This window comes from Talpa occidentalis, unplaced genomic scaffold (genome assembly GCF_014898055.3).
Source record: "Talpa occidentalis isolate TD23 unplaced genomic scaffold, MPIMG_talOcc4v2.1 talOcc4.12, whole genome shotgun sequence".
Taxonomy (NCBI): Eukaryota; Metazoa; Chordata; class Mammalia; order Eulipotyphla; family Talpidae; genus Talpa; species Talpa occidentalis.
The window spans coordinates 6,297,851-6,321,371 of NW_023601212.1; the positions used below are offsets into that span (position 1 = coordinate 6,297,851).

General features: G+C 58.7%; 1 protein-coding gene across 2 annotated transcripts in view; it reads right to left on the reverse strand.

The window, feature by feature from the left end:
* SBNO2 (strawberry notch homolog 2) overlaps positions 1-19,372 on the reverse strand; it is a 45,822-nt gene extending 26,450 nt beyond the window's left edge. For both annotated transcript variants that reach the window (XM_037504903.2, XM_037504901.2), the window contains exons 1-4: positions 19,260-19,372; positions 7,074-7,262; positions 2,141-2,214; positions 1,004-1,115 (exon numbers count right to left, since the gene is read on the reverse strand). In XM_037504903.2, the coding sequence (XP_037360800.1) occupies positions 1,004-1,115; positions 2,141-2,214; positions 7,074-7,193 (306 nt within the window). In that variant the 5' untranslated portion in view covers positions 7,194-7,262; positions 19,260-19,372. The remainder of the gene's footprint in view (positions 1-1,003; positions 1,116-2,140; positions 2,215-7,073; positions 7,263-19,259) is intronic.
* Between the last annotated feature and the right edge of the window lie 4,149 nt (positions 19,373-23,521).

Genomic DNA, 23,521 nt, shown 5'->3' on the forward strand with positions numbered 1-23,521 from the left:
CCCAGTACAGAAAACAGGACAGGACCTACTGGTGGAAGCTGGTCTGAATGGTCCCTGTCTGCGTCCAGGGGAGCTCGCTGGTGTGAACTGGCCAGACCGTGCAGTATCTGCTGCCTGGTGGAAACCCCATTTTGCAAGGGGAAACTGAGGTCAGGGCAGCTGAGTACCCGGCAGACCTTGGGCACAGTCTGACCTGAGCAGTTCCTCAACAGTGTGCAAGACACCCCTGGCCACTGAGGGTGGCCGCAGGTGCCGAGCTGTTGCCACCTCCAGGGGCGCCAGTACATTTGGTTGCTGCTGCCCGTACTGCCTGCGAGCCCAGGCTCATTCCCCACCTGCCCCGGCGCAGGCCCCAGGCCCCAGCCCCAGCTCATGGCTGCTTCCCAAGAGTCATCTGTGTGGCGCTGGCTTTGCGTGACCCAAGAGCACCTGCGGCTGAGGCTATGGCAGCGGGGTGCACCTGACTCCTTGGGAGGAGGCGAGCCACCAACATTCCCAAAAGCCTAAATAGAGGAGATTTGAGCCAATTCGCTGTCTAACTTGGACTTGTGTGGCTCACATTTTCCAAATGGCTGCTACATTTTGGGGACAGAAATACTCATGATCTCTGGACCGACGGGGCTTGGTAAACGAACCCTCACCCAGATGCCACAGACCCCAGGACAGAGCCAGCGAGGGGCTTCTGCTAGGCAGGAAAGTGGGACCCAGATTTGGGAAAAGTGAATCCAGCCCTCCTGCAACACACACATGGGGTGACTGGATAGCCCCCCATCCGTCATTATGCGACCTCCAACCCAGCTCTCCTGGTGCAGGGAAGTCGCTTCTAGACAGATCCAAAATGACCCAGAGATGCACAGCCAAAATTTGGGAGCTCTCAGGCCAGCCAGGGGCTGAGGAGTCACTAGTTTTCTCCAGAGACCCAGGCACATGGTCATGTGGCCACCCTAGGACACAAGGAGTCCCAGGGGCAGGCACTGGGCCGCAGCAACAAGTGGGGTCCTACCTGAGGAAATTCAGTCTTTGGCAGGAAGCTGGAGGGAGCGGCCTCGGGACCGTAGCTGGTGTCCAGGCAGGGCTGGCCGTTGACAATGAAGGAGGCAGAGTTCATTAGCGGGCTGGGGGGGAGATGGGAGAAGGTGAGCGTCGCTGGGGCAGGGCCTTCCCACCTGCCCGAACCTCTACACAAGCCACCTGAGCTAAGTTCAGCCCAGCCCCACTCAGACTGGGGCCTTGAGAAACCCAAAAACATCACCCCCATAGGGGAGCCCTGTCCTGGACCATCCCTCCAACGCCCTGCCTCAGCCGAGGGCGCCATGCTGGACAAGGACACACCCTGAAGAGGAGAAGAACGCAGCCAGGCACCCCCGAGGGGTAAGGGCCGCTGGCTGGAGTAACTGGCACTCAGGGGAGCAGGTGCCAGTGTAAGGAGCGGAGGAGAGGAGTGCTGAGCACTCTCCCTGGGTTCTGTCCCCAGAGCCCTGCCCACCCACCATTCTCCAGGGCTCTCCCTCCAGAAGCTTATCCCACAGGGTCTGGGGTTGGACCACACATCTTGCGCCAAGCCCCCTGGACAGCAGCTCCCGGGGCAGGGAGCATGTGGGGACGCTTCTCTCCAGTGCACACTCCTCAAAGAGTTTGGGAAAGCTAAGAAGGAAGAATCTTCCCCTGCTATTGCTGCTGGAATAAACTCCCTGGTTCTGTCCCAACTCTCCGAGACCAGGGACACGCCAAAATACCCTCTGCATGGGCCGCTCCTTCACCTGGGATGTCCCCACCGGGCTTGTTCCCCTGTAAACACCCTCGTGCCCTTCAACACACACCTCGCTGTTACCTCCTGCAGGAAGGGGCCCTTAGGTCCTTTACCCTTCCACACATGGTGGCGACCTCTCCGGCCCCTGGCCCCACTACCTCTGCCCTTTCTCCCTGGTGGGTTCTGGCTCTGACAGACACTGGCTGGCACTGGTCAGTCTCCCAGTGCCTGTGTGTGGCCAGACCCCAGCCCTTGGTCCTTGGACAGGACACTGAAGCCCCTGGCTCTGAGCTCTATTGCCGCTTAACCTCTGACTGCAGAACTAGAGGCAGGGGGCAGTGCCCAAGGGCAGAGCAGCCACCAGCAGGACACCAGAGTCAAGGCACTTACGCGCTTTCACCGCCGAAGGCTTGATACTGCGTGGTCGGGAAGGGGGTCCACCACGGGCAGTGCAGCATGGTGTTCTGAAACAGAGATGGGGCATCAGCATGGGTTCCTGCTGCGCTGGGTTCGGGTTCTAGAGCAAGGGCTCGGCTGTTGGGTGTGAGCCCCACCCATGCCTTCCCAGCTGGGTCACCTAGGAGTCACTTTATTGCTGCATGCCTCAGTTCCCTATCACATGAGAACCCAGAGGATTGTGGTGCCGTGACTCTGGACCAGAGGTGGCCCATAATCCCTGGGGGGCATGGAAAGCCCAGCCTGCCATCCTACCTGAGGTCTGGGGGTCGGGAACCTCCTTGGGGGCCAGTCATTCTAGAATATGGAGGATGGGACCCTACAAAAAGTAAGACAGCTCGAGTCCCTCCTGACCAAGATTTTTCCCCCAGTTGTGGAAGGGACTTTTCCGAAGGGAGGAGTCAAGGCAGGATGAGGCATCTGCACTACCGCCAAGGCCTGGCCCCAGCACTGACAGGTCCTCATCACCCAACCCTGCCGGGCTCTGTCCCCAGAGAGAGAGTTAGCAGAGCTCTCCTGGGCAGAGGGGGCTCCCAGCATCAGCCCGGCCTCTTTGGCTCAAGATCACAGCTCCACTAGGGAGTCCAGAGAAACTGCTTTTGGTGAACCTGAGGTCAGTGGGATAGCCTGAGGGTCCTGATACTGGAACTGACAGGACCACAGACACTGGGAGCCCCACACTCGGCCAAAGGCTGAAGGACAGAGACAGGAGGCTGCAGGGAATGATGAGGGCCTGGGCCTGGGGTCAGGTCCAGGTCTGGAGGTGCAATCATGGACACTCATGCACTTCAGAATGGGCCTGTCCAGTAGGGGTCTCCCTCCCCAAAACTGACCACTGCCCCTTGGCTAGCCCCACCAGCAACTCTACCCCAACAAGGAGGCCCCAGCTGTCACTGGGAGAGGCCCACAGACTACAATACTATTCCCACTTTTCCCAGTTGGCCCCCATGGGGGCAGCAGCTCAGTGGCCGGTGCCTGCACTCCAGGCCCACGCAAGTCTCGCTCCCTGGGAAGGCACCAGAACAATTCCCCAGCCAGCCACTTCCTGCACCCCTCAAGACTCACAAGGGAGATCTGGCCTGGAACCAGAACTTCCTTTGTCTTCTCTGTCCCTTCCATGCTGAGGGGAGGAGCCAGCCGAGGCTTCCCATCCTTGCCCCACCCAACCTCCAGCAGGGCCTGTGGGGTCAGATGTCCAGCCCCACAAGGAAGAAAGGGAAAGAAAGACTCTGAGACCTTATCAATTGGCAGAGGCCCTTGGGGGGCCCGTTTTGTTCTTTCTGTCTTGCACAGATTGCAAAATGAAAATATCAAAATAAGGTCGGGGCGGGGAGAAACACAGGGCATCTTATCAGAGCAAACACTTTTATGAGGAATCCCTGTGGAAGCCTCTGGAAGGAGGCAGTGCCACTGTGGCCTGTGGGGAGCAGGTTGGTATCTCCCCAGAAGCCCCCACTTCTCCCTAGGATCCTGATCTAGCATCACTTCCTCATTCAGGCCCCAATTTGAGGGAGAGAAATTGAGTTCCAGAAGGAACATGAACTTTCCAAGGCCACAGGGCACTTCCGGGACAATTCAGAACACAACTCTAGACCACACTAGATCTTTGAAATGAAGGAGTTACTGGTGCAGGACAGCACTTTGGGCGGGGCCAGTCCAGGGAGCAGAAGGGGCATAGCCAGTCTCAGGCTGTGGGGGTGCTTCAGGGTGGTGAGGACGGGAGTCTTGTGTTCGCCCAAACTTCTCTGCCTACATCTAGACCAGGTCTGAGGTAACCCTTGAAGAGTTCCAAGAACAGGGGCCCCCAAGGTCATGTAGACCTTGAGGCCTGGAGTTGGAGAGGTGGGGCAGTTGGGTTATATCTAGCCCTGTCTAGCTAGCACCCCAAATTCCTCCCCTAACCCATAACTCTGGTGAGGCTGCTGAACAAGGATGCCCAGCTCCGCCCTGAAGGGTGGCACACACAGCCAATTAGAGCCTTCCTCAGGTTTTTCACTGGCAGCCAGAGGAGGCTCCACCTCTAAAGGGTAACCCTGTACATGATTTGTCCAGAGGCGACCACTGGCCCCTGGACAGCCAAGCCAAGCCTGCCTGAGATGTTTTTTGGGTGAAGACAGAGAGGACTCAGGGGAGGGACAGGTCTGGGATAGTGGCCAGAAGAGGCTCCAGGTTACCCAGGTAGCATGTAAGCTGATCTCAGGAGATGATGGTCCAGCGAGGGCAGCAGGTAAAGCAGGGCCACCATAGGAGATACCAGACTGCCTAGTGAAAGTCGGGTTTCTGTAAAACTTTTTTTTTTAAACTGATCTGATCTATTTATTTATGCATACAAGAGCTGGGGCACAGGCCAGAGATGCGGGGGTGGGGGCGTGTGTGAGAGGATTCACCAGAGACAGAGCAAGGAGCAGAACAGGCATACTGACTGAAATACACTGCTGAGGGGAGCAGCAGGCAAGACAGGAGAGGTCTGCTGCGCCATGTGGGTTGCTCCCTGGCCAGCCGGGGATCGAACTCATGCTGCCGAGGCTGCAGATTGCCTCACAGTGTGGTGCTTAATTCATGCACCACAAGGGAGGCCCAAGTTTCTGTAAAACTTTTAGTGTAAGGGGCCTCCCCTGGTGGCGCAGCGGTTGAGCGCTGGGCTGTGAGGCTGCCTGCAGCCTCTGCAGCACTGGTTCGTTCCCTGGCCGCCGGCGAGGATCACCAAAAACAACAACAACAACAAAAAAAAACCTTTTAGTGTAAGGATTGCATGGGACACACACACACACACACACACTAAAACAATATATATATAAAATATATACACACTAAAATATACATAAATATATATATACTAAAACAATATATATATTTATGTTTATGTAGAATATAAATTTCACCGGAGGGCCTCCCCGGTGGCGCAGCGGGTTGAGCACAGTGCAGTGAAGCTGTCCACAGCCTCTGCAGTGCGGGTTTGATTCCCGGCTGGCCGGCGATGGTCCCACATGGCGCAGCAGATGTCTCCTGTCTGGTCTGCTGCTCCCCTCAGCAGTGTTCTTGGTCAGTCTGCCTGTTCTGCTCCCCACTCTGTCTCTGGTGAATCTTCTCACCCTCCGCACCTCTGGCTTGTACCCAGTGCTTGCATAAATAAATAAATCTTTAAAAAAAATTTCACTGGACATCTATTTTTATTTGCTAAATCAGGCCACCTTAGAGACACCGACAAGCTGTCCATGGACCCTTGGCTCCATCCTGGACTCCTTCTGAGCTGGGTTCTCCTAGGCCCAGCCCACACCAGCCATGCGCACACCCACAGCCTGCGGGAGCTGCACGGTCAGCTCTTCCTCTGGGCTGGACATGGTGTGGCCTGGGGTGCGATTTTAACAGCTGAGCGCCCCTGGGGAACAGGCTTGGGCACATCCTGGGAGGGGAGGCCCAGCTTGGGAGAGTGCCAGCTGCCAGGAGCAGAGCTCAGAGCCAAAGTCTGAACACCCATGCTCCAGGGCCCTAAGTCCCTCCTCCGCTGCAGCTTTTGAGCTGCCCCGCCCCCAGCCCCAGGTGTTGTCCCGGCCACCTGCAGTGTCTCAGGTCACCATAAAGGGGGCCATAGCAGGAGCACACCCCTTGTGGCACAGCTGCATCCTCCACAAAACCCCTGGCACTTACTTTACCCAGGACTTCTCCAGCGTCCCACTGCCCTCCCCAACCCTGGAAGGGGAAAGCAAGCACGGAGGTACTATTTATAGCCCAAAAAACTGGAGTTGTCCCAAAGGCCCAACAATAGGGAAATAATTAAGCAAATTATCAAAGATGAGGACTCGTGTGGTGTTATTAAGAATGACAAGCGCACACGCGGAGCCCATGGAGTGGGGGAAACGAGCCGGGCAGCGCACACCTGTGGCCTGTGCTGCATGGCATGCGGATGGCAGCAAGAATGGGAGCGGGGTGGGTGGGCATGGGAGGTGAGGCTGGCGGCACATGACTGTGTCCTGGACCTTGGCAGAACCACCTAAGGCTTTGAAGCTGTGAGTGGCATCTTCAGTGGTAACCAATAGCCACCCCCACCCCCCAACTTGGAGGCTCACTCTCTAACTTCACGTACCCTCGTCTACCTGAGGATACCATCTGGTCACATCTGTCAGGAGTGAGTCTGGGATCTCCATATGCCCCTCCCAGCCCCTTTCTGACCTGAGAGGTCAGGGTGGGTCTAAATGCCAACCCCATCATTTCTGTGACCCTGATCTCAGTCACTCACCCCCTGCGCCCCCACACCATGCTTTCTTCTTGCCCCACCCCTGCCCTTCAGCCCCATCCCAGCGGGACAGAGGCTATATAGGGGGGCCTGTCCTCCAGCTCCTGGAATCCTCTCCCCTGCCGGCCATTCTCCTGCCAAGAAAGGTTGTTTGTTTTTCTTTCTACAGTGGAAAGCGCCCCCATTTTATCCGAGGAAAGGAAGGCTTCAAGCCAACTCACTGGAGGATTCCAGAGCCTACTCTGGTGGGGCCAACTGCACCCTCTGTGATGAGTAGGTCTGGCGGGCACCTGCAGTCATTTTATTACCTGTGGTACTTTACTACAGCCTGGAAGCACCCCGACTCCTCAGGGCAAACCGTGGTGTGTCTGATGGAGATTTATTTACTCCGCACCAAGAAGAAATGAACTACCAGGCCACGAGGAGACATAAGGAATCAGAACTGCCCATTCCTCAGCGAGAGGAAGCAAGTGGCCAAGTCTGAGCAACCAGGGCAGCTGGAAGCCCTCAAGGATCCCCCCTGTAGTCCGGGGGCCAAGATGCTCCCTGAGGCGGGAGGCGTGTCCCTCCCACGCCGATGCCCACACCAGCCAACCCTAAGCACACTATGCCGATGCCAGGCATGGGGCTCACCTGGACGCTGGACCCGCACAGCGGGCTCTCCAGGGGTGGGGTGCTGTACAGGACGCCGCCTGCCGGTGGGGGCTCATGCTGAGGGAACTCCCCGTCCATGGCGGGCCCCACAGTCAGCATTAGGGGCTCCACGACCCAGATGCGTGGGGTCTATCTGGGTTTCTTGCTTCGTGGCGGCGGCATCACAACCTGGGGAGAGACATGGCGTATCCTGAGGGTTCCCAATGACCGCACAGGCTGAGGACACCCTCCTCCGAGGACAAGGGACGGGAGCCGAGAGCGCAGGGCTTGCACAGAGGGAGCAGGGTCCCGGGCCCCACCAGCTCGTGCCTACCCTAACTGCCCCTCCCTGGGCAGCCTGGAGTACGTGAATCCAGGCTCCCCCAATGCTACAGTAAACTGGGGTGCTCCCTTATTACCTAGTCTCTCCCTAAGGGCTGCAGTGGGGGCAAGCCTGAGCAACTCCTCAGTCACCTCAGGACCCCTGCCTGGCCTCCATGTGCCCTACCCAATGCCTGGCTGCCCCCTTCTGGGGACATAGGGACTGGGCTCCTGAGCGAGGGCCCAACTGGGCACCCAGTGCCACCAGGTGGGGCTCCTGCCAACGGAGGCCTGGGCTGCAGCCGGGAAGCTACTGTGCTGGGAGCAAAATCTGCCCAGGACACAGACACCACCTGCCATGTGTCTCAGGCCTCAGGGCCCCCGGAAAAAGAAATACTGTGGGCACCTAAGGGGCTGTTGCAGCCACCCATGAAGAGATCCCTGGTGATCCCTGGAGCTGTGGCTTTATGACGAGGGGGCATCTAGGCTGGGAGACAGAGTCCAGCTTGACTGGTACCAAGCTGGGGGCGCCCACTGGGACCATGGGCCGTGCCCCTCTGTAGTCAGGCAGCGCTTGGTAGAAGGCGTGGGGGGAGGGGAGGATTCAGGCTGAACAAGAAGAACCCAGAGCTGGCTGGGGGCAGGGAACCCCCAGCGCCCTCACTGAAAATGTGCCGGGTCTCAAGGGCGGGCAGACCCAGGCATGAAAAGCCACAGGCTGACCCCAGTCACAGCGCTGGGCACCTGCTGCTGATTCCCAAGCCCTCGGAGGCCCCACCCACTGGGAGAGGAGCAGGGCTCCCATGCAGGCCTCCCTGCTCCTGGGGCAGCAGCCGGGAACTCAATCGCCAAGGGAGGCAGGAAGGGGAGGCGGCCACCACTCCCAGCCAAGCCCTGGTGAAGAAATCCTCAGGACTTCCAGTAATCGCCAGCCTGTACCGGTGCTTGTGCAATTCTGCGGGGGGGCGGGGAGAGGCTGCCTCTCCCTCAGCGCAGGCTGGATGGTCGACTCCTCATCCTCTGGCCCAGACAGGACCAGGGGCCCACGAGACAGACCAAAGGCCGTCGGGACGTGCCCACGCCATCTGCAAAGGCTGCCAGGGGCCTGTGGGGTTCCTCTGCTCAGGCTGCCCCTCTGGCAATATGCCACCTGCCACTGCCCCAGAGGCTCAGACCCTCGGGGCTTCCCGGTGCAAACGGGGACCTGGGGGACCGTCGGGGTGGCTGAAGGTGGGACCTGGGTTCTCCCACGAGAGCGCATGGTTCTGGGATTGGGCCTTGGACATCCCCATAGAGACTGCAGGGCCAGGCGGAGGCGCCAACACCCGCCCCACTGTCTAACAGTCGGAAAACCACGGCCAGCCCCGGTGCCCGCACTCCCAGCCTCAGCAGGCTCCTCTGAAGAATGGGTCATTTGGAGGTACAGGGACAAAGTCATCGGGTCTCTGCCATCTGGTAGCCGCTTAGGGGACTGCTGCCCTGGATGGGGCCCCTGGAAAGTCCCCATCAGGTTGTGACTGCCCGCACCTGGGACAGGAGGCAGGTAGGAACAGGGAGAGCTCTCAGCACTGACTTGGGGTAGGGAGGATGTGACATGAGGGGACTTGGCCCCACCTCAGACCTCCCTTAAGCCTTGTCAGCGCCCGTCCCACTGCTGCCACTTCCTGTGCAGTTGGCAGCCACATCCAGAGCGAAGTGACCTCTTTCTGCTTCCAGGCAGCCTCTCGGCTCTGCAGCCACAGAGCCTTGGGCGGCTCCCTAGGAAAGCACCACCCCATCCATAGGCCAACGGGCGTGGCGGGGAGGGTGGTGGTGGGGAACCATGGGCAGCTCCCCGTGGCCCTAACGAGCACATGCCAGGTGCTCCACTGCCCCTCACCCTAATGCTCTGGCCTGCACAGCCTGCTCCTGCGCTGTCCCAGAGCCCAGAGGGCCAGTCCTGGGAACTCGGATCAAATTCCAGATGCCCCATCTAAGTGGAAACACAGCACCGTGTAGGCACCGTGTAGACGTGTAGTTACCTACGGTCCAGGGCATCATGTCCCTTCAGAGAAAGGACCTTTGTCACGTGCAGGGAGGGCTCCAGAAGAGCTGGGGCAGCCGTGAAGGGGAGCAAGAACAAGGAAGCTGGCATGATGGGGGGGGCGTTGTGACAGGGCCCTGGTCTTCACTGTTCAGAGACTCCAGGGTGGTGCGCACCATGCCGTGGGGGACCCCAGAAGGCTTCTCCTACCAAGCAGGCCCTGGTCCTGGGAGTGTGAAGAGGCAAAGGACAAGGCCACGTGACTGGGTGACCTGCGGCAAGGTGGGCCACAGAGGGGGAGGCAGGAGCTTGAGGTACGGCAACTCCCCAAATGGTTTGACAGAATCACATATTCCAACACAGTGCCACTGCACACCCAGAGGAAAGCACATACTTGTGCACACAAAACCTGCACACACAAGTCTCTGGCAGCGCAAGTCACAGCAGCCACAGGTGGACATGACCTGAGTGTCCAGACTCAGATGAACAGGTATACACGGTGTCCCCCTACACATGGGGAATCACTTGGCCACGAAAAGGAGGGCAGCTCTGACTCTTGTGACCACAGGGAGGGGCCCTGAACACACGATGCTCTGGGAGAGAAGCCAGACACACGAGGCCACGCCATGTGAGGCCACTGATGAGAAAAGTCCAGTTCAGTCACAGCCACAGGCAGTGAGCGTGTTCAGAGTGCCAGGGGCGGGGGGGCTGGTGAGGTAAAAGTGTGACCACTGCCCATCTGCCTTCCCCAGAGGCCACCCCTATGGGTACCCCTTCCTTCTTAGCATCACCTCTTCCACTCAACGCTGGGGCAACCCCAAAATATAGCCCTCTCGCGTGTGACCCAGCCACGTCCTGGAGTTCCCAGGCCCCGTGAGCCCAGGGCTCAGGAGGGAGGGGATGGGACAGAACAGAGACCCCATGTGGCCAGGTCAGAGTTCGGTGCCCAGCACCCGGGCCTGGCGTGTATTTACAGCTCGCAGGTGACCGCAGGAGAGCACTGCGCTCATCACCCGTGGTCTGTGTCAAAGGTTTCCTTCTGAGAGCAGGTTTTCAAATGAGTCATTGTGAAGAGAAAGATCAGGCAGTGAGCAGCCCAGGCGAGATGGGGATGGGGGAGGGCATGGGAAGGGCCCAAGGCCTGGAAGCTCCTGAGCATGGCGAATTTGGGCACCTGCTGCCACCAGCCAAGTCCTCCCTCTGTGGAGCCCACCAGGTGGGCCAGGTCTCAGCACAGGGCTGGGCCCAACACAGGCCACTGGGTCTTACCCACACTGAGCTCTGCAGACTCCCAAACACATTCTGAACCAGCTGCCCTCAGGCTCCCACTGTGGACCCCACAGGGCCCTCTGTGGGATGGTGCCCAGATCCACTGACTGCCCTGACCTCCGCCCGCGTGGTGTTTCAACAGAACATGAGATTGATGTGCCTCACCAGACCCCCACACTTCTCGGCTGAGTTTCAGGCCCAGCAGCGCCCCAAGGGTGGGAATCCCCTATTGGCCCCCAGGCTCCTGACCTGGCACTACTCCCAGTGGTGCCTGGGAAGGAGGCCCTAGTCCTGACCCTGGGCCCAAGGTCAAGCTTCTCTAAACCTGGAGCTCTGCATCCTAAGTGTGGAAGGGACCCCAATATAAACCAAGGATGAGAATGTGGGGCTGTCCTGACCTTGCCCCACCCGGGGGCTCCTGAGTTGGTCCAAGCTGAATACAGCACACGCTGGCCTCTCCTGCCCCACCCCGCTCTTCCTGTGGGGCCCCGGACCAGCCACAGCATCAGTCCAGGCACTAACATCCAAAAGGAGGCACATCCAGTGGGGTCACAGGATAGGGACACCCGGAGCCCCTATAAGTTGGAAGAGATAGGAAGGTCCTGCCCCTGGGGTCTCCAGACGGCACACAGCCCTGCTAACACCTTGAACTCAGACTTCTGGGCCCCAAACTAGGAGATGATGAGGCCCTGGGGTTTACAGTCACCCTAGGACTCTCAGACAAGAGGGAAAGTAAATGGCAGCAGGAGCCACCCAGACGCTCCTCCCAAGAGACTGCAGAGCCCCGCTGACCGGGTGCGGCTGGCACCGGGTGTGTGACTGCATTTCAACAGAGCCCCTGAGGCCATCTGAAACTGGCAGCTTGGGGATGCCAAAGGAGGGCAGAGGCCCCAGCTCACTGTGCACATGCCAGGGGGGGCAGTGGCAGGAGAAGCCCATGTGCTTCTGGGGAAGGCCAGAGGTTGGGGTTCCAGGTGTGCTACCACTGTGGGACCCCAACCCACAAGCTCACCATCTCACTCCAAGGGGAAGTCTTACCGATGAAGCGTTTCTTTAAAAAACACCTCCTGTCCTGATCCTGCTCTATCCGTGGAGATGTTGGGGGATGCCCCAGGGGCTGTTCAGCTGATAGCTGCCTCATACAATCAACAAATGAATGGGGGGGGGGCACCTCCCTGGTGGCTATGGCCTGAGTTCCATCCCCGGCCAGGGAGCTACCCACACGGCGCAGCAGACCTCTCCTGCCTCGCCCACTGCTCCCCTCAGCAGTGTACTTCGGTCCTTCTGCCTGTTCTGCTCCCTGCTCTGTCTCTGGTGAGTCCTCTCACCACCACCACCATCCCTCCCACCCTCCCTCTCCCCCCCCCCCCCGCACCTCTGGCCTATACCCTAGTTCCTCTACGCAAAAAATAAATAAATCTTTAAAAAAAAAAAAAAATGGCCTAGAGAGGAGGCCCTGGGGGGGAGGACGGCCACACACCCTCACACCCTGACCCGATCTCCTCCCTGCCCGGGAACCACGCGGCTGCACCACATGGAAGTTGGCAAGGGGGTACACAGCGACCCTGCACACCACCCCAAGGATGGTGCGGTGACCCTGGAAGCCGAGTGCAGGGGCACCCAGCCCAGGTCAGACCCAGGCCGGACACAGCGGGCAGCAGCGTCAGCATTCCCCCACATGCCTCAGGGGGCCAGCAACATTTGGTGAAGCAAACTTTATCCAGGAAGGGAGACCCTGGGCTGGGTTCCAGCGTAGCAATTTAGGGATGCCTGCGGCAGGCTGTCGGGCTCTCTGGCTAATGCAGCCGCCAGCCACAGGTCCACAGACCTGTCCGCCTGTCCAGGACAAACCAGTCAGTCTGCAGACCCCATGGCCATGAGGAGCCCGGGCAGGGTGGAGCAAGGACGCGCGGGCAGCCCCGGGTGAGGCGGGCGCTTCACGCAGCCAAAGGAGACAAGCAGAGCAAACCCCGCCTACATTTATGAGGACACACAGCCCTTCCACGCCAGTCCCTGAAGGCACAGCTTTCAGGGCACACAGCTCTTTACACCTGCAAGTCAGCAGCCCCTCACCTGAAGGCCAGGTTGGGGGGTAGGGAACAGGATGGGGAGATCAGAGCTGATCCCCCACTCCCAGGTACTGCTGAGTGTTATTAGGCAGAGAAAACGAAAATGGATCGTCAAGGAGGTGACACAAATCCACAGGCCAGAGTCGTGTTGGCGCTGCCACTGCTGTCCCCAGCCCACCTCTGCTCCCGGCAGACCTCTAGCCTCTGCACGCAGACAGGTGTGGAGTGGCTCCCCATGGTGGCTGGGCATCTTCCCTGCCAACTTCTTCCTCTTCTGGGAACTGCCTTCTCAGGTCTTCAGCGGCTGCAAAGGGCTCGTCTTGTGCTTATCAGCCTTTTAAAGGTTTTAGATACACCGAGTTTGTGGTCTCTGATCCCCAGACCTTCTCCTGGGCATGTTAAGCCAGATCTCACTGGCCCTGACTCTCCAGTACTTTGAAGCGGATATGCCCGAGTCTTTCCAGGCATCTCTCCCTGATGCCCTCTCTAAGCAGGGTCGGGCATGCCTCAGGTTGGCCAGCATGCCAGGTCTCTCTACCCAGGCCCCTGAAGAGCCCTGAGCAAGAACAGATCACAGATGGTCACACGCACCCCAAACAAGTGGTCTGACAGGTCTGCACCCTCCCAGTCCGGTGCCAAGTACATCACAAGGGGCTTTTATCTAAGACTGAAGGATGCCAGAATCCCTGCAGAGGGAGGCCCCTTCTGGCTTGGGGCTATCTTCTACCCTTCCCTCTGGGAAGAGGGCAGAGGCCCCCAAATCACAATAGCGGGAACGCCAAGATCACGCCAAAGGAAACTGGGTCCATTTTCCCTCCTGCCATGATGGGTGATCACAAACTAGGCATTAAAATGGCACATGGGGCACATGTCTCAAGCCTGCAGGTCCACGGCCGAGGATCTGCAGGCCCAGGCCAGTCCACCAGCCCTCCCTGCACTGGATGTGTCAGGAGAGTCCAGCCAGGTCCACACGGTTGTTAGCAGGACAGAGGTCCACCTGCAACAGCGGCCTGCTGGTCAGGGACTTAGCTCCAGAAGGTGCCTGCAGCCCATCAGGTGTGCTGTACCCCCCGCGGGAGGCGCCCTGAGGCTTTACACCTCTCAGTCCTCTCTGGCCTCCAGCAGGGAATGTTCTGTTTTCAGGACACTGGTGAGGGTCCTACCACCACACCAGGGGTCCGGGATCATCCTCATCTCAGGGCCCTGAGTTTACCCATCTGCAAGGCCCCTTTGCATAGGAGGTGACATGTCCACAGGTCCTGGAGCCGGGATGGGAACTTCCCTAGGTCCCCTAGGGAGCTGACCACAGAATTTAAGGAGGACACACCGCACAAGTGACCACTGAGCAGTGAGCGGGGTGCACAGTGACAGGCTCTGGTGGCGCAGGGCCTTCCCGTGGGTGCCTGCAAGTGGCAAAGTCCTCTGGCCCCCTCTGGACAGAGCCTCCCCAGGACCCAAGGAGGGGCCGGACAGGTGGGGGGCCCCTCTGGGGCAACAGTCTCCACCCCCAGGAATGCAGCCCAGGGCTTCCAGACAAGCTGGTTTTTCAAGAGAAGCTGCATATCTGGATTTGGGGGTGGCAGCCCCAGATTTCTCAAATTTGGCAATCTAGTAGTCACGCCCACCCCTCTGCAAGTGAGGCACCTTCAGCACCCAGATCCCCATAGCACCCCAACAGCCCCCACATCCACCAACCAGCTCACTCACCCCAAACCACATCCCGAAACACAGCTTAGGGGGCTCAGCCATTGTGGAAGCTGATGCAAAGCCCCAAAGAACATGCCCTGGTCAGCTCACATCCACCCAGGAGACACCAGCAGAGGCTTCCACATCCTGTGCCACCGGCGCCAAGCTTAGAACCACCCAGGGCCAGGCCAGGCAGGAGGGGGTTCTACACGCCCATGTCACAGCTTCCAGAAGAGGGCTCCACCCCAAAACTGGCTAGGAGAGCATTCTGGAAATTCTGAGGCAGCCCTGATAAACACACCGTCCCCTGCTGAGTGCCTTCCTCTGTGCAGACCTGGCCATGGAGCCCCCAACTCCCCCCGCACACCCCCTCCCCCCGCCAGTGACCCACGCTATTGCAGCTGAGATGGGGGGCAAGCCCTTCCTCAGTTTACCTAGTATGCAGCAGAGGAAGATGCCTTCTCTTCCTGGTTTGCGCTACAGGTCGGGGCAGGATGTGGCCACTCCTGGTGACTCTGGGCCCTCAGCTGGGGTAGGGACTTTCTCCTGACCAGCCCTCCCACCCACTGTGAGTCAGTGCCATAAAAGTTTACTGCCTGCTGGGACCCTCCACCAGACAGCTCCCTCCCTCCGGGAATGCCAGCTTCCTGTGGCCTTTGACCCCCCAAGCAGCAGACTCGAGAATTGCCTTCCGGAATGTAGGACACATCACTTTCAAAAGGCAGCAGGCCCTCTTTTGGTTTCACTTAGCAGTCTGCTCCCGAGGGCACCAAGGCTGGACCTAACCCTGCCCAGGAGGCCAGGCTGGATGCCGGCTGCTGGGGACAGGTCTGAAAGGCGAGGGCCTGCGTGGCCAGAGCCTGGTGGGCGCTTCCCTGTAGGCGCTGCAGGGCTATGGTTTGGGTAGGAGTGCCAGAGATATGTGGAGGGGCTGTGAACCCCTGGGGGGTGGCAGCACAAAGACTTCCCCTAGCACACAGCAAATACATGACCCCCCTCCCGGGCCCTAACCCTGATGTTCTTTCTGTCGCATGGGGGGGTACAGTGGGAGGACACCCGTACAGCATATAAATGAATTGAGGGGGTCAGTTCAGCACAGACTCACTGGGGTCACTCCCTACCCACTATCCCTTGGGCTCATGGCAGGGAAGGGGTAGAAGGTGGGGGGCGGCGGGGTTGGTCCTGACCCGGCCAATCAGGGGACCATGGCGAGAGGGCAGTGTTTGCTCCAGCCTTCCTTCTCCCAAAAGGCCTGGTTCCAGGGGAGACCTGTTCCACCTCCTACTCCCAGAAGCTTCTATCCCGAGGTGCTTCTACCCCAGGGCCTCGCCCGTCCAGGGGCCTACCACCCTCAGGGGCTTCCACCAGTTCCCCTCTCCTGCCTTGGGGTCTCCCATCTAGTCCTGCTCCCGACCAGGGCACCCCTTCGCAGAGCCCGCAGAGTCAGTTCAGGAAAGAGCCGGATTTCATGAAGCGCTCCCAAAGGATCCTCGTTCTCCCTCCATGGGGGGGGGAGACGGCACATCCTGGGGGGGTCCGGAGAAGATGCCTGACACATCTCCCAGGGCCCGCATCTAACTGGCGCAAGGTGCTACGTTTAGGCCCCTTCCACATGGGCATCTGGGGGGCAAGAGAGACCCAGCTTTGTCCTTTTTAACGCTTTTGCCTCATGCAGATAGACTCCACACCACACAATGCACCCACCTAGAGAACCTTCGAAGCTGTGCAACGCTTAATTCAATCCAATCCTACCACATCCCACCACCCCAAAAGGAAACCCTGTCCCCATCATTAGTCACTCCCCCCCTGCACCTCTAGCACCCCAGCCCGCTCTCTGTCTGTGGCTGGGCCTGTCCCGACGTTTCTCATCAGTGGATTCACACCCGTGTGGCCTCATGTGTCTGCTTCTCCCCAAGCGCTGTTCCCCAGCCCCCCTAGAGCATCATATACAGTTTCATCTCTGCCTCCTCAGGGGGCCCGGCAAGTCCAGAGCAGCAGAGTCCCAAACTACAATTGCCTCTTACTTGAGTCACCACATACCCCAATTGGGGGGGGCAAGGCTACTGCCAGGTCCCAGCCTCACAACTTTGCTCAGCAGGATGGATAACCAGCAGCGGGGGCCAGGGAAGGGGGCAATCCCAGGGACAGGAACAGGGATTCCAGGGCACCCAGATACCAAGACCAAGGCAACACTGGGGAGTGGGCAGAATGGGAGCTGGCAGGGAGGAGTCAGGCCTGAAGCTTGAAGTCTGCACGACCCCGCTACCCATCCACATTTGACCACCCACTGCACCGTCCTTCTTTCTGGCTGCCCACATTGCCCTGGGCTGGGGAAAAGAGGCAGCAGATGCTCCAAGCCTGGCCACCAGGAACTGCATGCACACGATGTGCGTGCACACTCACATGACACATGAAACATGCATGCAACAGTCAAGCACAGACGTGTACAAGCACAACATGCATCGGTGTGCATGCACGTACACGTGTGACTCGTGTGCACCACATGCACACCTAACACACACATGCTTTCGTGGGCACACACCCTGGACTGTGTTGGTGCCACGGGGCAGCCACTCTGCCACGCTGGCAGGGTGTGCACACTGTTGTCAGTTATCCCCCGGCAGGGGAAGAAGCAGGTCCCCATGCCTGCCCAGAGGACATCCCGGGAGGGAGGCGGCCCTGGGGACTGGACACAGTTGCCTCTTTATTCTCCACCAGCTGGCTCACGTGGCCAGGGAACGGCACTGGGTCAGTGTTTCTGGGCCGCCCCTGCTGGAGGAACTGCAGAGACTTTGCTGTACGTGAGCTGGGCCTGCCCAGGTTGGTCACACCCCTGTGGAGGTCCAGCTGGGGGTGGGAAATGGCCCAAGGTCAGCTGGAGAGCACTGGCTCCAGCTGCCCACCTGTGGCCCCACCCTGCCAACAAAGCCAAGTGACCCTCCTGTGCTCTGCCCTCCTGGAAATACGGGGCGTCCTCCAGTTCTCTGTCAAAGCACAGATATCTCCCAATCCCCACTACAGTCTCCACACACACACACCCCCCCTGGGGTGGGCGGGAAGCGGGCCCTACTCCAGCCAGTTGCGAGCAGTCCTCTATGCAGACCCCAGCATTAAACAACAGCACCTCTGGCCCCAGAACAGGGTCCTCATGCTATGTCTCCCCAGCCATCCTGTCCTGCCCTTCCCCGTCACTTGCACAGCCAGCATGGATGGACTCTGGAGGTGGCTGGACTCAGGAAAAGCAGCCCCAAACACCCAGCCCTGAGCAGTCTTCACCCACCTCTGGCCCCCCCGAAAATCCAGGGTGACAGAGACAGCTGGCAGTGTCTCTGTGGATTGCCTCAAAGACAGCACGGGGTCACTCCGGTCACTGAGTTCATGTGGCACAAGGGGGCCTGTGGCCCAGCAAGTGGGGTTCAGGGCAGGGAAAGCAAAAGGCAGGGTCAGGTCCAGTCCCAGGGTGCCACTGGAGGAAGGGCTGGCCTTGAAGTCTCTAGAGTTCCCAAGCCAGGGAAAGATGGCAGGGGTCTGGGACCTGCCATCCCTGAGGTGCAGCTCTGGTTTTCTCTGAGCCTTTCCAAAGTGCCCCCAGAGACCCGCCATGCAGGGCTAGAGGCTGATCATCCTGCCTAGCAGCAGATAAGTGGGTTACCACAGAAAAGTCTGTCCAACCAGACCCCCTCACCATGCTTGAAAGTCACCCCCCCCCCAAAAAAAAAACCTGCCAGCAAGTTCACTGGGTACCTTCCTGTGTAGGGCACAAACAGATGGCACCAAACCTAGCCCGTCCAGGTGGGGAACAGGCAGGAAACACATTACAAGGGAGGTGGGCAAAATTGAACTCACAGACCATGGGTGTCCCAACACACGTTTTATAGACTTTCTCTTTCCAGAAAGTTAGTAACTTTAAGCAGGGAAATACCGACCGTCTCCCAGGCAACCTGCTCCCCCACTGCAACCCACGTTCCCCCAGCCTCCTTCTTCAGGGGAACTTCTAGGGGACAGCCCCGCCCTGTCCATCCAGGCAGCACACCTCCTGCTCTGGCACCTCTGCCCACCACCTCCTCCCACCTGTCCCTGCGCCAGCTCCGGGTCTGTCCCACCTCAAAGTGCTCTGCCCAGCTCCGAGCCCCATCCAAAGCCAGGATCCCACTTGCCCAACACTGGGAACAGGAGTGTTTGCCCCCTTGGCGCACCCCAGGAAAGGAGGGGTCCTGGGAGGGAGGTCACTGAAGAGGAAGAGGCGGGATCCCCAAAGAGCCTGCGGTCACGGGTGACCCAGTACTGGGGTTACCAAGGTGCGTGGGGTTGGAGATCACAAGGGGGGGTCGTCAGGGAATCTGGAGGGCGGCCCGGGGGGTCACGAAGGAGGGCACGGAAAGCCGGTGGGCACCGCGGACAGTGAGTCAGGGTGCTCGGCGGGGCTCACGGAGCAGAGCAGCGCGGAGGGGCTCGGAGAGGCGGGGCGGAGAGGAGGGGTCGCGCAGGAGGCGGGGTCAAGGCAGCCGCGGTCTAGGGTAGCGGCGGAGGGCGGGGTCAATGCTCACGGCGGAAGTCGGGGGTCGCCACGGAGGGCGGAGTCAAGGCCCACGGCGGAGGGAGGGGTCAGAGTTCACGCGGAAGGCGGGGTCGGGGGTCGCGGCGGAGGGCTGGGGACTTGCCACCGCGCTCACGTCGGCCGCGACCCCGGGACCCCGGAACTCCCGGTCGAGGGCGCGGGCGGCCGCGAGGAGCCAAGGGCCCGCAGAGCCGGGGAGGGCGGCTCAGGTCGGTCGGGAGCGGTAGCGTCGGCACGGGGGTCGGCCGGACGCGCCTCACCTCGGACTTGGGTCCGCCGGGGCGTGGAGTCCGTGGTGCCTCCGTCTCCCCGAGCTTCGCTGCGGCTTCGCTCACTTCCGGGTTTCGGGCGCCATCTTGGGGGTCCCGCGCACTTCCGGTCATGCCGTGGGGCGGGGCCTCTGGTGGGCTGGGCCGCGGGCGTGGTCGAGGGCGGGGGCGAGCTGACTCCTGAGCCCCAAAGGGAAGGGACGCGCTCTCAGGTGTCCCCGGGTTCGAGTCCCACCCTCGCCCGCTACCGTTCCGTCCCTGGAACGAGCCTCAGTTTTCTCTGCAACATGAGCATAGAATCGAGCCAGTCTCATTTCCAGTCCTTTACGCAGGCTGTGCCTCCCCTGGTGCACTCTCACCCCTGACCCTTGAACCGCTGGAGTTCTTATGTAACCCAGATCTTGGTTCTAAATCCTTCTCCTCACAGACTTCCCTGAGACCGCCTGAACTGATCCTGGGCCCCCAGTCTCTGCCTTCAGTGCGGTGGTTTGCTCATTCATCTGTCTCCCACTGGAATAGAAGTTCTGGGAACCCCAGAATGGAAGCTGGTAATGGGGGTGGGGAAATGTCTCATCAGTACCAGGGACGACCCCCAGAAAACAAGATGCAATTGGGCAGGGCCACGGGTATCTGGGTAGTTCCCCTGCTGGCTTCTTCCATGTTGTGGGTTTTCCTTGGGGCCTGATGCAAATGATGCCAGGATTTGTGGGATTGCCAGGAAGAAGGTGGGACTTGGTGCTGGCACAGATAGCCGTTTTCCTGTGACTTGAGCCCATTATCCCCACCATTAAATCCATCAGGTAGCCTGGACCTTTCAGGCAGATCCAGTGCAGGGGCACTGGCCCCTGCCCTACAGGTTTTCAGCAATGAAAGTTGCCACCACTTCCCCAGACCTAGCTGTCACCAGCCTGAGGTCTCCTGCACCCATTCCGACCCCCAACATTAGAGCATCTCTTTTATTCATTTAATGAACTCTATGGATGCTGCTCCATGCCTGGCCAAAACTGGGCAAAGCTGAGTCCTAAAACAGGACTCAGTTCTCAGCCTTGCCCTCCATAAAGCCCCCAGTCTAGGGGAGACAGAGCCAGGGCAAGACACTCCCAGCTGCAAGAAAAGGGCTGGAGCTCAGAGAAGTGTGAAGGACATAATGCTTGAGGTATCATGGAGGGCTGCATGGAGGAGGGCTGCATGGGACTTTAAATTTCAAGTGGAAGTTTCCTTAGTCTGGTAAGGGAGATGAGTGTGTTTCAAACATGTCTGTCCTACAAAATTCAGGCCAAGGAAACCCCTTTGCCTGAACCAACAAGTACAAGGGAGCAGATGGGCAAACTGGAAAGAAGTGATTTATCCAGAATGAGCTTCACTTTGGTGTGCATACTTATAGCAATTTAGGATGTAACCTTGACTTCCAAATTCTTTTTCACAACTAATTGAAAGAAGTCAAACTGAACAAAAAAAAATGGAAAGAAACCGATTTGGGGGATAGATGGCATCAGTGGCATATTCCCAGTTCCTGACACACCAGTCTCATAACTCGTGGAACTCCATGAAAATTGAACACATGGGGCCCCTGTTCAATAGTATCAACACTTTCAATACAGGGCCTCTCTGGTGGCCTAGAGGTTTAGTCTCAGCTATCACCACGGTGGCCTGAGTTCGATCCCCGGCCAGGGAGCTGACCCACATGGTGCAGGAGACCTCTCCTGTCTCGCCCCTACTCCCCTCAGCAGTGTATTCCAGTAGATCTGCCTGTTCTGCTCCCCATTCCATCTCTGGTGAATCCTCCCACCCCCTGCATCTCTGGCCTATACCCCAGCTCTTCTACTCAAAAATAAGTAAATAAAATCTTTTTAAAAATAATCAACTTTCAATACAGCAACAGCAGAACATTAAACCAAATATGGGGGCCCCTGAGCTCAGAGCCCTAGGCACGGTCCCGCGTCACACCCTTGAAGCCTGCCCTGTCCTCACCACAGCCCAACCGACATGGGACTAGTAATACCTGTGTTTTATCTATGGGGAAGCTAAAGCAGAACTGCTCAGTGGCCCTCCGAAGGTCGCCAGGCAAGCCCAAGGGTGGGGGAGGTGCAGGGGCTGGACTCAGCCTCTGCTACATCCACCTCAGGAAACCACAATGTCTGTATGGGTAATTTTGCCTGAAGTGGGGGCACTTTGCCCAGGCTAGGGTAGTAAACTAGTCATCTCAGCCTGGAGGAATCTGCCAAATCTGGGGATGTCTAGGGAATTAGTCAGATTAGGGAATTTCCAAGGAATTGCAAGAGGCAGCAGAGGAAAGCAGAAAGGACACAGCTTAAGCTGGAGGCTCAGGCCAGACCCCTGGGGCAGTTCTACTTACATGCTGTGTGACCCCTGGAAAGTTACATAACCTCTCTGTGCCTCAAATGGGAGTGACAATACAGTAGCTGCCTCATAGATGATTTGGTTAGCTAAATGAGCAATGCCTAGTATTTAGCCTTGTGAATATATCCAGATGCCCCTAGGAGACATCCACAAGGTCACCTAAGTCAGCATTCAGTGATCATGGTGAGGGTGAAGACTGAGGTTCCAGGTCCAGAGAGAAGGGATTTTCACAACATAGACAGAGAAGGGGGTAGGGGCCCTGAACAACTCAGGCTGCAGAGGGGACCCCTCAGGGGTGGGAGAGAGGAAACAACTGGTGCTCAGATGTGCTCTCTCTTCCAGTCGGGACAGAGCTCACAGAAAGCCAGGCATGTCTGATAAGGCTTAGTTTGATGTCAAAGACCTTCCTCTCCCAAGCCCTCCCCGTGCCCCCATTACATGCACGGAGGGCACTGGAGAACTTGGGGACTTAGGGCTGCCAGATACCAGAGGACACATGGTTAAACATGAATTCCTGGTACACAAGAATAACTTGTTAGTGTAAATTTGTCTCATGCAATAGTAGACAATCTACTTCTACTAAAGAAGCGTGTCCTCTGTCTATCTGGAATTCAAGCCGAACTGGGATCCCTGCATTTTCACTGGTGAAATGAAGCAACCCAATGTGGGGAAACTGCAGAGAAATGGGTCACAGAACCAAGGCCAGGAAGAGACCCTCTTTCTGAGCCTCAGTGTTCCCGCCTGCCACCTGGGTTTGGTCATAGCACTAACACGCAAGCAGGAGAGGGCGCGGGCAAGGGAAAGCAGAGGGGCAACTCTGGTTTCAGTTATTTCAGCCAGCAGGAACCCGCAGGCAGGCCTGACGGTCATCTTGGGCTGTGCCTAGTTTCCCAGTCTGGGAGGTGCCACCGAAAAGCTACCCACCAAGCCTTGGTTTCCCTCCTGGGAATCACTATCCTGAAGTTGTCCCTCCTTCCAGCCTCAGTTTCCCTCTGGGTGTCTCCTTCTGGGGCTGTGCCCATCTTGCGTTCAGGGACACTGAGGCAGGTGCCCTGGGAGAAGGAGCCTGGGGTGTGGCAAGGGGCCGCAGTCCACATTCCCAGACCTGGGCAGGTGAGGCAGGCAGGTGGGCCAGCCTGGCCCAGCCCAACTGGGTGGGAAGCAACCACTTCCTGTTTCTCCACATTCTGGAAAGCCCCAGTGTTCCCCAGCAGCAGGAGCACCTCCCCTCCCTGCCGCCTGCCTGCTGGGTCTAGGTCCCCACTTCTCCTTTCCCCACCTGCTTCCCCTCAGTGCCCCCAGCCCATGGCTCAGCTCCTGCCTCCCCACCACCCTCTCCTCCTCGCCTTACTCTCCTGACCCTTCTCCAGAGTCTCTCCTTTCTCTCCCACTCACAACCCTCTCAGTCCCTCCCCACTGCACAGGCAGGGACACTGAGCCGGGAGCAGCAGGGCCCTCCCAGCTCCCACAAGGCTGCGTCTGTGCCACACCGCCTCTCCCCCCACTTTGCTTCTTCACACTCTCTCCTCTCTCTCTTTGTCTCTCTTCTCTCTTTCTCTGCCTCTGTGTGTCTCTGTCTCCTTGTGTCTGCCGTCTCTCAAATTTTTTCTCTCTTTTGTGTCTCTCTGACTATCTGTATCTTGGTCTCTCTCCATCCCTCTGTCTCCCTCTCTCCTAGACTCTGTGTCTTGTTCCGTGTTCCTCTGTGGACCTCTCTGTGTCTTTCTACCGCCAGGCTTGCTGTCCTTCAGTCCCTCTGTCTCCCACCCCTGCTTTTCTTTCACACCCCCACCCCCAGTTCCCGACCCCATCCAGCCACCAGCCTTCCCTATTCCCAGACCCACCTGTCACTTGCTCCAGGTCTCCTGGGCAGTGTTAGCTGGCAGCTTCCA